Raw genomic sequence first — 13979 nt, forward strand, 5'->3', positions numbered from 1 at the left:
CATTGGAGTTTCTCAAAAGAAATATGTTTTACCTTATCTATCTTTTGTAATGGGTATTGTTAGTCAATTTATACAAATCCTCGTATTGATCATTGGAATGTTGTCATTTGCATCTTAAGATACCTTAAAAAGGCTCAAGGGCATGGTCCTTTGTATGAAAATAAAAGGAATACCTAATTTTTTTGAAATTGTGATACTGATTAGGCAAAATCTCATATGGATAGATGTACTACTACATGGTATTTCAAAGACAGCAAAGCAGAATACATATGTAGCTTCTCTTCATATCTTAGAATTGATAGTGCTCTGAATGTTGAGATTATAGGTTATATGTTTGCTATCAAGTTGGTTGTGGTTCATGGTTGCACTTCTTTATGGCTTGACCATGTTAGTAGTTTCATCCTTCACTAAACCCAATATTGTTCTTTGATGCTATAAAGCAGATGGAAATGTTGTCTTGACCATGTTATACTTGGTCCCGGTTTGAAAATATGCCTTTCTTGTCTGAAGCAAGATTTATTTTAGAAATAGTTTGATTTATCCAAGTATAGATTTTCTTGACTACATGGGTTTTAGTTTACTCCACATGTTTGTATCCCTTTTTTATAATAATAAATATCATCTAGGGTCATATAAAGTACCAATCTAGTAGGAATGTCATACTCTCGTAGTATCTTGATTGATACTATATATATATAAAATATACATTTGAGTACAATTTACAAGTGTAATGTACATAGTGTACATAATCTAGTTTGGACTATCAAACTCATCAAGAAATAGACAAATGTAGGAAAGAAACTTGGAGAACTTGAGAGGGGAAAAGGTAAAATCAAAATTTTACGAAGAAAAAAAAATTTTAAATTGTCATCGGTAATCTATTTAGTTTACCGAAAGTGACGTGTTGTGTTGATGTTAGGATCGTCAAAGATGTCAAATTTGTTGTCCAATACAATCAAACGTGCTTCTTTTCTTCCTCCTGCACAACAAGCGTTGAGGATTATTAAATGTTTGAAATGATAGTTTATTTGCACACAAAAGCAACATGAAAGTACCAAGGAATGCCATCAAAGACATTTGGATTTTGAAAATTTCTTCAACAACAAACTAGTACAAGTAACATGGACTTGATAGCTAAATTTCCTAGAAGCAACATGTTACTGATTTGTTTTAAGCAGTCCGTTTTGAAATCATTCAATTAGCTAGTTTTGCCCAAACATAATCATCACCTACCTTCAGAAATAAATATCAAATCAGCATGGAACAAGAATTTGTTATTATACAATAATTGCATCGCACTCAATTTAAGAGTTCTCACCAAACTCAGTGTCGAAATATTTTTCCCACGATCTCCAGAGTTATGTTGCCGTGATCTTTGGAACGTACGATATAATCTTCGAATAAACTCCTGTACATGATTATAGATGCTGCAAATGATCATGTCAAATCAAGGTTAGACACATACATTACTTCATTGATTGGTGACTGTTCAGAACTATTAGTGTTATAGATAATAAATATATGTGGGAATATCCTAACAGATCAAAAAGACTTATTTCCACATCTCCCAATTTCCTTATTTCATATTGTTAGAATCTTGTAGATTTTAGAATCTAATGTATATAGTAATTAACGATATTAGGATCATTTATATTGATTCTGTATTCATGTTATCAGCCTAAAATAGGGTAATTAATTATTCTGTAATTTTCTTCTCCCCATAAAATTGAATAGCACGAATGTTGTATAAACACATAATTCATGTGTCTTCTCAACATAGTATATCAAGAGTCTAACCAGAAGGGAATCCTAATTTGTGCTTTCCTTATGGACTCACTACTCATAGGTTTAGACTTTCTAGAAATTGTATATGTTTTTTGGTTTCTGTTTTTTTTCCAATTGTGTTACACTATTCACGGCCAACAACGTCACTTTACATTATTGATGACCATCATCAGCATCACCATGTCGTGTGACGACAAACCCTGGCAATGACTCTTCCCACAGACAACTCACTTTGGCCCTCACGCACTCCAACCCTCTTGCAACTTTTAATTTTCCACTGCCACCTTCGCAGCACATGGCAGCTCATTCGATGTTTCAATACGAACAAGTCTTTTTGCGACCAAACTTGCCCTACTATGTTCGTTCTTCATATGTATTCCTCCTTCAATTCCAACACCACTATTGGCTAGATATTATTTGTTGGGTTGGTTATTCTCTATCTACCTGTTTTTCACACTCTTTGCTTATTTGCCTCTTAATCTGAGGCAAATCCAGGTCGACTCCAAACCTAATGCATCTATTTTCACCAACTTTGTCATTGCCCTACCGTAACTAACAAGTCAAATAGTAGTAATTATGATTCTTAGGCCTGACCGGTCTAGATGGAGTAAAATTAATGTTCAACTTTGTGGGATTATCAAGTACTATCCCTCCATCAAATAGATTTTTTTACATCAATGACATGTGTGAATCGCTACTCATTGTCTCCAAAGGAATTTTTTATTGTGAACCTTTCTTCCAAGCTCACGTTCATTATTCCAACGCCGCCTATGGCCAACCAACCTTCACCCAAGTTGCCTCCTCAGTTCGTTCCTACCCATGTGGTGGTGGTTCCATTGGAGTTTGTTTGGTGGTCTAATCTATTTGTCCCTCTCCTTAGGTTATTTTATTTCGTTTTTAGCTTTGGAGAAAGAAAAAAAATGTCTTCAAACACCACATTAATCTCTAGAATAGATTCTCTCGTCTATTCTAACCATATTGTTAGTATTCAGAAGATAGACGGGTCTAACTATTCCACTTGGGCTTCCAAATCAGGTTTTGGTTATGTAGGTTAGGTTACAAATCCCATCTCTATTAGTTCTAAATGCATTCTTACAAATATTGAGAACACTGGATAAAGATTGATGCTCAACTCTATAGCATTATTCAATCCATTATTCACACTCAAACCTATTTCCTATTTCCACGAGATGTGTGCATTAGTTTGGAGTGAGGCTCATGCTCGTTATACCAAAGGCACACAATGTTTGTATGGCATGTGCCAATATATCTTGTCACTTCTTGCTCCACAATATTTTGAAGGTCATGTGTCTGCTTATCTTGGGCGGCTTCATGTTGCCTTACATGATTTTAATGAGCTCCTTCCACTATTTGCAAATGTGAAGACAGAACCACAGTACCTTCTTTATGACCCCAGGCTTGTATGGCTGGCAACAAGAGTATGTTGCAACTCGTGCTCAGATTTTGGGATCACCAATAAACCCTACTATGACTTCTGCACCATCTACGCTCTTTGTGTTCCTCAAAAAATAAACATTCTGACACATACTTCTTCAGCAGGAAAACACTACATCACAAGAGTAATAATTATGCTCTCACACAAGTAATTTAAAAATCATCCAAAATGTGAACATTGTCACCGTATTAGACATATAATTGATGTGTTGAAAGCTGCATGGAAAACCCCTCGTTCACAAAATAATATGGCCCAAATATCTACTTTTGAGTCACATGTTGCTCCTACATTACCGACTGACCTAATTCCAACAACATTTGAAGACTTTATCAAATGGTGTGCGACACACCAATCCACTGCTTCGATGACACTGGAAATTCATTTGCTTGTCCTTCTCAATCTCCTTCCCTTAGCCCTTGGATCATTGACTTAAGTGCAACTGATTACATTTTTTGTAATCATTCTCATTCTCTTTTCTCTGCCTTTACTATTGCTGCCAATTTGTCTTTTATAACTGCTACCAATGGTTCACAAACACAAACTTGACACATTGGTACTACCTAACATTTCCATCTGTAATTGTTGACTTTGTTCTTTATATCCTTAATTTTCCTTTTAATTTATTGTCTATTATCCGATTGACTAAATCACATGATGTTATCCTCACTTTCACTACAAATAATGTTCTCCAAGATCAAATAGCGAGCTCAACGATTGGCATTTGAGTAAAATGGCCTTTACTATCTCTCTCCATGAGCATCAGTATGTGCATCAAGAGTCTCTCTAATGATGATTCATGTATAATTAGGATGTCATAGGTTTACAAAATTCCAAAAGATGGTGCCAAGTTTAAAACATTTATCTACTTTGAATTGTGAGTAATTTTAGTTAAGAAAACATATTCATCAGTCTTTTTTTTCCCAATAATCTTAACAAACGAGTTTTGCCTCCTATTTCTTTAGTTTACTAATATTTAGGGTATTTCCTATATTGTTACCCCTACTGATTTTAAATATTGGTACCTTTGTTGGTAATTATTCTAGATGTACTTAGATTTGGTTAATAAAGAATCAATATTTCAAAACCTTTTTAATGAAATCAAAACACAATTTGATATCTCTATAGGTATTTTTCATAGTGACAATGCGTGTGAATATTTGTCTAACCATTTCTATCAATTCCTGCATCCAATGGTATCCTTCATCAAACTTCATGTCCTCATGCATCTCAACTCCTCATGCATCTCAACTCCTCATGCATCTCAACGACAATGGAGTAGTTGAACGCAAAAAACAAGCATCTTATTGAAACTACTAGAACACTTCATCACATTTATCGCAAAAAGCAAGCATCTTATTGAAACTACTAGAACACTTCATCATATTCATCTTCCTCACCACTTTTGAAGGGATATTGTCCTTACAACATGTTATCTCGTGAACCAAATGCCATCATTTGTCCTTAATAATCGGGTACCCTAGTTTTTCTTTTTCCCTCACTCCGCTTCCTCCACCTCTTTTTCGTAACACATATTTTGTGCATAACCTCACACCTATTTGAAATAAACTTTCTCCTCGATCATTCAAATGTATCTTCATGAGATATTATCACTCAAAAAGGGTATCAATGTTTCTCTCTTGATCTTCATTGGTATTTTGTATATGTTAACGTTTCTTTCTTTGAGTTTGCTCATATTAATTGTTTATTCTAAAGACAACATATATAGTCACTTACCCATCACCGTCAATCTTCTTTCATTACCACCAGTTGACTCTACCATGACTTAAGATGCTTCCCCAACACCTCTTAAGGTATATCAATGTAAAGGAGGTCATACCTAATCCTTCCCTAACACCACCTCCCTTATCAAATTCAATCTCCTCTTAAAATGATTGTTCAATTGCTATTCGAATAGATACTCATCAGTTACCCATAACCCTTCTTCCAACTATACAAACCCTAGTTATCATCTTTCCACAATGCATTATACTTGTTTGTCCTGTTTATCTTCTACTCCTATTTCTATATGTTCAGATTAAGTTTTATCTCACTCGGAGTGGCAACAAACAATGATTGGTGATATGTGCCCTTTAAACTAGCAGTACTTGGAAGTTGGTTCCTCCTCAAACTGGTAAATCAATTGTTAGGTGTAGATGGTTTTATACTCTTAAATAAGGATTTGATGGTAATATTGATCGCTGTAAAGCTCAATTGGTCACCAAAGGATACATGCAAATCTACGGTAAAATTATATTAGCACTTCCTCTTCCAACTGGAAAATCAATTGTTAGGCGTTGATGTTTGTATACTCTTAAAATAAGACCTATTGGTAATATTGATTGTTGTAAAACTCAGATAGTTGGCAAAGGATACACACAAATCTATGATCAATATTATCAATATTATACTAACTTCCTCTCTTGTTGTCAAAATGATATCTATTCAACTTCTCTTTTTTTACATTGCAATTCTTCACCACTGGACTCTATTTCAGTTTAACATAAAAAGAATGCATTTCTACATGATTCGTTTCTCAGGGAGAGTCGTCTAATATGGGACATTGTCCACACAATTCCCTATATGGCCTCGACCAAGTATGCTCTCGATATTTCTAGAAGAAACAGGGATGATAAATGTAAAGCCTTTGGATACACCAATGGATCCGAGTGTAAAACTTGTACCTAACCAAGGAGAACCATATTTTGATCATGGGAGATACAAAAGGTTAGTTGGTAAACTAAATTAACTCACTGGCTCGTCCTAACATCGCCTTTGTGGTGAGTGTAGTAAGTCAACTTTCAAACTCTCTTTGTCAATACCATTGGGATTCAATTGTATGGATCCTAAAGTATATTAAGAAGGCTCCTAGGAGAGACCACAATTATGAAGATAAGGAAAATACTCTATTTGTTGGGTATTTTGATGTTGACTAGGCAAGGTCACCAAATGATAGAAGCTTTACTTCAAGGTATAGTGTTCTTGATGAAGGTAATTTAGTATCGCGGAAAAGAAACAAAATGTTAAGATCAAGTGCAGAAACAAAATGTTAAGATCAAGTGCAAAAGCAAAATGCAGGGCAAGGGCATTACTCACCTGTGAACTCATATGGCTAAAACAACTCCTTAAAGAGCTCAAATTTGAAGAAAGTTCTCAAAATGTACATTGTATGTGACAACTAGGCAATGCATTACACATCGCCTCTACTCCTAACTTTCAAGAGACCAAATATATTGAGGTGAATTGTCATTTCATAAAAGAAAAATTGGATTCTAGAGAGACAACACTAGATTTGTCAACTCTAGTGAATAGTTGGTTGACATATTCACCAAGTCTCTAAGAGGACCAATTATCGATTATATTTACAGCAAGCTAGACACATACGACTTATATGCTCCAACTTTTGGGAGAGTGTTATAATTATACAAGTACAAAACTAATCCTATATGATCAAGAATATCTAAATTATATATATATATATATATATATATATATATTATTAGGAATATTTTTATTTATTTTCGTATCATATCTTTGTTATTAGAGGGTATCAAGTCTCCTCTATTTATTATATTGATTTCTTTTTTTAATGTAAATAAAGCACTTGTGTTGTCTCATAAACACATGGTCTCAACTTAATGTTTATCTATTTCCTAGAGTTTAACAAAGTACACATGAATAATATTTACAGTTGACCGTCAACAGCTTACTCTTAAAATGAAAATTGATCATTGACCAAAATTACCCTTAGCCACAATTGTTAAAGACAAGTTTACTAACCACTGTCCTTTAAGCTATAATACATAATTCAACCATCACACGACCAACCTTTTACTTGAAATGTCATTTTATGTTCTTTCATTTTGAAAACAGAATATGGTACCTTAGTCGATGCCTATTGCAGGCTGTGAAGAAGGCAACAAACCCATAGACTATGCTCTTGAGAGCACGGAAAATCTGGAAAAGGAAAAAGAAAAATATACCAAATCAGGATAGTCTTTAATGAAAACCACTGACATCCAAAATACTATTGAAATGCCATCTTACAACCTGGGAAAAAAGATCGTTCCAAAGAGTTCGCCACATGGATACTTCAGAGGCACTCACTGTGGCTTCAGAAGACGCTGCAAACTGGAAAATGCTACTAACAAACTGCCACATGTTGCCAAATGTATTACAAATGTACGAACATGTGGAATGCACAAAACTGAATATCATCAGGACAAGACGAACAGGAGCATATAGTAACTCCCAGAGAACCCAAAATAGCGGATATAAGATACATGTAGCTGCAGTATATTTAAAAAAAAAGGTAAATCGAGGGAGTTAGTAGAATATCAGATGACAATTTATGTTGCCAAAAACAAGTATAAACTTAGCAGATAACACAAAGTACCAGAAAACTAAAACATATAATGACTTACCAATGCCCCAAACAACATTGAAGACAAACCAAAATGGTGAAAAGAGTAGCTCCAGTACATTTCCCACTATATCAAAAGAAGTATCAACTACAAGCCAAATGACAGAAAAGATGCTTTCGGCTATTTCAAACAGAAACTTTAAGGTTGGGAGAAGAAATCCAAAAATCTCCACCAGTGATTCTACAAGAGGTTGAACAAGAACTGAAAAGAATGACTGCATAGCATGTGAAAAGGCAAGAAACCACCTAACAGCCTTTTGGAAGTTATGTAGAAACAGCATCGTCCCTAAGTATTTGACCCTTGAAACCATCTCCCAGGTTTCAATCCAATCAAGAAGAGGCCCACATATACGAGATGCAGTTACCTTAAGAACAGGAACATTTTTGTATAAATCATAGAATCCAATGAGAACAGTAACAAATGATATCAAAACATACAAAAGTCTTGCAAGTGGGCACATCCAAGGACGGTAAAGATTGCATAACACTGGATATGACTGAAGGAAGATGACCCAAGATGGAAGACCAGCCTCCAACAAAGTAAGCAATCGCAGATCAGATACAATGATCTCCCTTAATTTAAATGGGAGGTCATGATCATCAAACCTAAATAACAGTAGAACATCGTTATATTGTGTTGCTTTAACTGCATCTTCTTGAGTGGTTTCAACTGAATCATCTTGATTGGCTTCAGCTGTATCATCGGAAAAGCAGCTAGAGGTAGAGTCATCAATTTCAGCTGCAGAGTAGCTATCAGCCTCAACTCCAGCACTAAAGGAATTCATTAATTTTCTTCTCTTATTAGGTCCAGAAGGAGGAGGTGTGTGTAGCATATCTGCTGTCTCTTCTGGATCATCAGAATATACTGCAACATTGGTACCTAACCTATCTTCAACAGTGACATTTCTGCAGACACTATCATCATCGTTGTCATCATCATCAATGGATACATCACCAGAAAAATCTTCACTAGCATCATAAAATATTTCCCCTGTTAAAGTTGCAGACAAATAAGTAATGTTCATCGAAAACTCATTGGTTAAGAATTTAAAGAATTTCTATAGCCTTTAGTTTCTATAATGTCAGTTAGAATGTGATACCTTTTACAATTAGGCTACCTGTGCTGGAAGTTGATAGCCACAACAAAACAATGGTTTATAAAAAAAATGAAAAGGATGAAACACGGGGTATAAAGGGTTATGATGACTTTAAAAAGCCAGGAATGGAAAAGGTTAAAAGCTTTTAATAAAATATAAAGGTGTCACTAGTCCACATACCCCCACCCCACAAAAGGAAAAAGAAGATTGGATGCTAAGAGGGAAGATTAAGTGGGGATGAGATCCTTCCGTTCCCCTTTATTTCCTATTCAAACAAGGTAATATCTCTGCATATACAGGGTCTTATTATTAACACAATCTGAGTGTTAAGTACTTACATACAGGAATTTTCTATCAGATAAGTGAGTGCATGTGCAAGAGATGCATGCATTCATGTCTTCCTACACAAAAGTATATTTCTACTTGCATGAAATACAAATAGGTGCATGCATCTCTTCATACATTACTATATTTCTACTCACATGAAATACAAATGCTACAGTTCATATGCATTATGCACACTAGGTAAGAAAGAAATTATGAGAATCCGAATCACCACCTGAGGCAGAATCCAGGTGTTCTTTTAGAAGCATCTGTTCAGAAGGGGTTCCTGAAAACCATGAAGACATGCAGCTTGCAGCTTGAGCAATACTGTCAAATTCCCATCTTTTCATCAGTTTAGCTTCTATAGCCAGTGATGTATCAGTCTGCAAAACAAATGAAATAAATCAATAAATGATATCGTATAGAATCTACTGAGAAAATAACAAGAACATGCCAAAGAGATCCAGTACCTGAAGCTCATTATAGTAGTTGATACCACGAACACTAGTCCATGCAACTTCAAATACGATAAAACCATAAAGAGTTCTATGAAGCTCACTGCTCAATTGTAAAGAATTCCTTAAATTTTTCACAGGCAACAAAGCTCTCTTCTTTGACAACACCACCGCTTCAATCAATGAGAACCATCTCATAAACTTCTTTGGATTGGTTGAGCTTGATTGAGGACAAACTTCCTTCCTCTCTCTTCGAGCTTTGGAATATGCAAAGGGAGATAGCCTTGACTGCAAAAACATAAAAAAATATATATATAATTCTTATTCTAAGACAACAGCTACTTGAAAATCACATTAAATAAATGATTTTACTAACCTTAGTAACCATTAATTGCCAAATGTGTATGCCCCGTGAACCAAGGTCAGTCAACCATGGTCTGTTGTCAACCAAAATATACATTTTTTTGCTATCATTTGCAAGGAAAAGGCTAAGATCTGCAAAATAAGATTGCAAATCTCTGCAGAATACACATCACAAAGAAGAAATAAATCAGCACAAGAAAAATAGAAACAAAAAAAAAAACTCTGCTAACCCAGCATATCAATTCAAATACAGCAGATAACAACCACCCAGCTATGACAGAAAATTTTGGCTAGCGAAAGAAAAATTTTACATGCAAAATCATTAACTTGCCGTAACTTAAGGTTGAGTAGAAGCAATAACAATTGCACTTCCACATTTTCCAATTGTCCCACACGATATATTATACAACATAATGTAAAAAGTGACTTGCAATATGACAATCTACACACAATGAGAACTGAAAATTAAATAAAGGCCATTGCCAAAACGGTACCAGATCCATTGCATCTTCAGAAACCAGAAAAAATTATTCAATTCATCAATTTTTAACTGATTTTAATCAATGCAGGTAAACTGGCAACAGAGTTCAGAACATCATATTTTTCTCTAAAACAGCACGGTCACCATTTGCAGATATTGACTATAAAACAGCATCAGTGAACTCAAACTTCATATACAAATTTATCCAAAAAAAAAGTAAAAAGACGCACAACGCTGTACAGAGGTCATGATCATGAAAGAACCAACAAAGTTTAATTTAAAAATACAAAAAGAGAGGGGGTGGAAGTAATACTTTTTTCTCATAAATAGTAATTGATAAACTAAGGGGGAAGAAAAAGAAACGCATCATGCATCATCAAATAAAATCCAACCCCTTTCACCGGAAAAGTAAACAAATAAATACATTCAATCCAGTATCAATTTAACAACAGAACACATTCGTTAATCATGTGATAAAAAAATAAAAAATAAAACCGTGATAGCACATCATCTGAGCTAATCATGAATACAAAAAAGAAAAAAGAAAAAGAAAGAAAGAAAGAAAACATACCCAATTTGCAAACTCGTAAGAGAAAAAATGCAGCGTCCACCGTCACCTTTCCCCATTAAGATAAACAACACCCTCCAACCCCTTCTTATCACCAAAACCTTCTTCTCCAAATTTCCCACTAGCACCTGCTCCAATTTCCAAACCCAAAAGAACAAAAAGAAAAAAAATAATAAAAACCATTAATTCTCCACAATCATTCCCTCAACTTCCCTTAAAAGAAAAAGAGGCGTAGAAAGAGGACCAGAGAAATGGGTCTTCCATGAAAACGAACAAGAACGAAAGGCAATGGAACCCGGAGCGAGTAACTTCATAACAAAGAATATAAAAGAGAAGGAAAAAAAACCCGAAAGAGTTAAAGGTAGGGATAAGAGTGCATGTATGCGGGTTTGGAACCAATTTTTCTGATGCCGATTATGCTAATTAATTTTGTAATCAATTTGGTTCATCGTGGACAGAGAGAGAGAGAGAGAAAGTAGTTGAACTCGTCATGGGCACGTTCCTTGTGTTTTTTACTTTCTTTTTTTTCTTCTTTTTTTTTGTTGCGATGCTTTGTTTGTTAGTGCTGTTATTAAAACCTTAAATATTGGAAGAGGACGAGAATTTAGTGCTTTTGTTTGGATATTATGGGTTTTCACACTACGCGTGTTATTCGGACAGATTTGGGCCGCATCAGAATTAATTCTATAACCATCAAAAACAATTATCACGTTTGCTTTGAAGTTATGATTCCTCGGAATAGTAAATTGTATGTACAATTAAGAAATTACTTTTAAACATGTATTAAAAATATGTTTAATTAATTTATTTATATTTTTATGAATACAAATTAGAGGGGCTAAAAGTAATTTCTCTCTCAAGAGAATATAATTCACTTACTATTATTATGGGTCTCAATAATTTCACAACTTGTTACAAAATATATCAATAAATATTAATATTTTAATTATTTATGTATTTTCTGACTTAGTGTAACTTATGGAAAATCTTTCTATTTGTGATTGTAATTTTTTTTTCTTCTGCATGGCGTTTTTCTTATATATTAATAATAATAATATTAATATTAATAAGAATTATAATAATATTAATATATATATATATATATAAATGTAAAGGGATTCTTCTCTTTTAACTACTCCTAATTTTTATTTTATTTTATTTTTATATTAATATTTAATTTTATTATTGTATTATGATCATTGCGTCATTTTTTATTTCTTTTAAAACATATTAAAACAGTAATCATAAGCAGTTTTGGAGGGATGTAGAGCATTTTTTTTTAATTTCTAAAATAAATCATCATTTCTTCAATTTTCACCAACAATTGTTGCTTTCTAATTTGAATTTTTGAGATTTTATCACCGTTTTTCTCTTTTCGCTCTTTCTCACTTTATCTTTCTTCTACCTCAAATCTCTTGAAACTCAATAACATGACATGACTCTCAGACTCTCTATGTGTCTTTCATGCTCTCTGTGTCTCTCATACATACGAATACACATAAATCTATATTTCATTTAAGTAAATATAAATATACATATAATAATAGTAAAAATAAAAAATAAAAATGATGCACAACGTGAAAACGCCTATGTTCCCGTTAGTGTTAATAATAATAATTATAATATTGGTAGTAATTATAATAATAATATTTTTAATTTTAATAATAATGTTATTAATAATAATGTTAATATTATTCATATTAATATTAATTATAATAATATTCTTTCAACTTAGTTAGTGTTATCTATCTTCATATTCTTAAAATCTTAATTTAACTTAGTCAAATATGTTTTAAATAAACCAAATATTTATCACAAGTATACTTTTGAATTGAACATTTTTGACATCATTGCTATAATTTTATTCAAAATGCATTTTTGTATGTTTAAAACCAAAATAAGTAGAAATGATTTAAAGACTCCTAAAACAGTAAGAACATAAGACTCAAGCAAAAGAGGTAAGGAAACAAACAAAAATTGACAAAAAAAAAATTCAAAAGCAAAATTTAAAGTGTTTAATGAATAAAAAGCGAAATTGTAAATGACAAGGAATAAGTAAAGAAGAAGAACAAAATTAAAGATTAAAAGAAGACATGTATGGAATGGAAGGAGGCGTAAATAAAAGATAAAAGAGGAAGGGATGACGAGATCTTATGGGAAGAAAGGAAGTCACGCCACTTGGAGTAAAGGGACTCCAAGATGAGTGATGCAAGTGTCGTCACTTGATATATTACCCACTCAAGATAAGACCCAACATGAGAGCTCACAAGTCTCATAAAATCACTCCTGCAAAGTTTCTTTACTATTCAAAATCAAGTTGAAAATACATGAGGCAAGACACTCTATTTATAGGAAAGGGCGCCTTGGTGGGCAAGATAAGGGAGAGAGGTTACCTAAGGTGTTGACCATGGTCAAAACCGCACCTTTAGGCATAGCTTCTAGAAGGTAGGTTAAGAACCCTAATTCTAGGTGCCTTGTCTTGAAAAAGTGGACTTGTTACAAGCCCATTTCGCTAAGTACACTCCCTTTTATGCTATGTGAACCTACTCTAACCTATTTTTATATTTGGACCCCAAAAGTGAGCCCAAAATATTTTATGTTTTTGTCTTTTAAGAAGACCAAAAGAAAGAATAATTGATGTTCTGGTTTATGCCAAATTCTTCTTCTAGTGAGGTATGTCTGATATTGGTGGGGCCTTAACTTGATTGTTGAGATGACTGCTCACGGTGTGAATTGTCTCTTAAGTCCTTGGTCATCTTTTTAGCTTCTTGGATTGTATCATGCCCCCCAAGTTGGAGAGAATTTGACCTCGAATTTAGAACAACTACAAATAACATAGTCAGTTTGTTCAGATATAAAATATTGCAAGGTGGGGTATGTGAAGTAAACTTATGTTCATGAAGCTTTGGGAGTTCATATGGGTAAGTTCTAGATACAAGCCATTTTTTGAAAGAATGTTTGGGAATGAAATGACTTTTTGAAGATAATCCTCTTAGAAGGTGAGAACCTTTAGGAGGTGCTTGAATTGCA

At 33.7% G+C, this 13979-nt stretch overlaps 1 protein-coding gene across 1 annotated transcript; it reads right to left on the reverse strand.

The window, feature by feature from the left end:
- Positions 1 to 646: 646 nt before the first annotated feature.
- On the reverse strand, positions 647 to 11503 carry LOC137830998 (uncharacterized). The gene is made up of 10 exons (XM_068638464.1): positions 11194 to 11503; positions 10953 to 11077; positions 9914 to 10055; positions 9553 to 9825; positions 9318 to 9465; positions 7663 to 8652; positions 7289 to 7527; positions 7122 to 7195; positions 1319 to 1427; positions 647 to 979 (listed from the first exon to the last, which is right to left on the reverse strand). The coding sequence occupies exons 2-10, from the start codon at positions 11006 to 11008 to the stop codon at positions 956 to 958; spliced, it is 2055 nt and encodes a 684-aa protein (XP_068494565.1). The 5' UTR covers positions 11009 to 11077; positions 11194 to 11503; the 3' UTR covers positions 647 to 955.
- Positions 11504 to 13979: the final 2476 nt, after the last annotated feature.

This window comes from Phaseolus vulgaris, chromosome 6 (genome assembly GCF_000499845.2).
Source record: "Phaseolus vulgaris cultivar G19833 chromosome 6, P. vulgaris v2.0, whole genome shotgun sequence".
Classification (NCBI taxonomy): domain Eukaryota; kingdom Viridiplantae; phylum Streptophyta; class Magnoliopsida; order Fabales; family Fabaceae; genus Phaseolus; species Phaseolus vulgaris.

Excerpts from the sequence above, each read along its gene's own strand:
- LOC137830998 (XM_068638464.1), bottom strand. The coding sequence starts at position 11,008 with ATGGGGAAAGGTGACGGTGGACGCTGCATTTTTTCTCTTACGAGTTTG. Across the intron at positions 7,196-7,288 it reads GGAACGATCTTTTTTCCCAG|ATTTTCCGTGCTCTCAAGAG; the intron begins GTTGTAAGATGG and ends TTCCTTTTCCAG. Across the intron at positions 1,428-7,121 it reads TGCAATAGGCATCGACTAAG|CATCTATAATCATGTACAGG; the intron begins GTACCATATTCT and ends GATCATTTGCAG.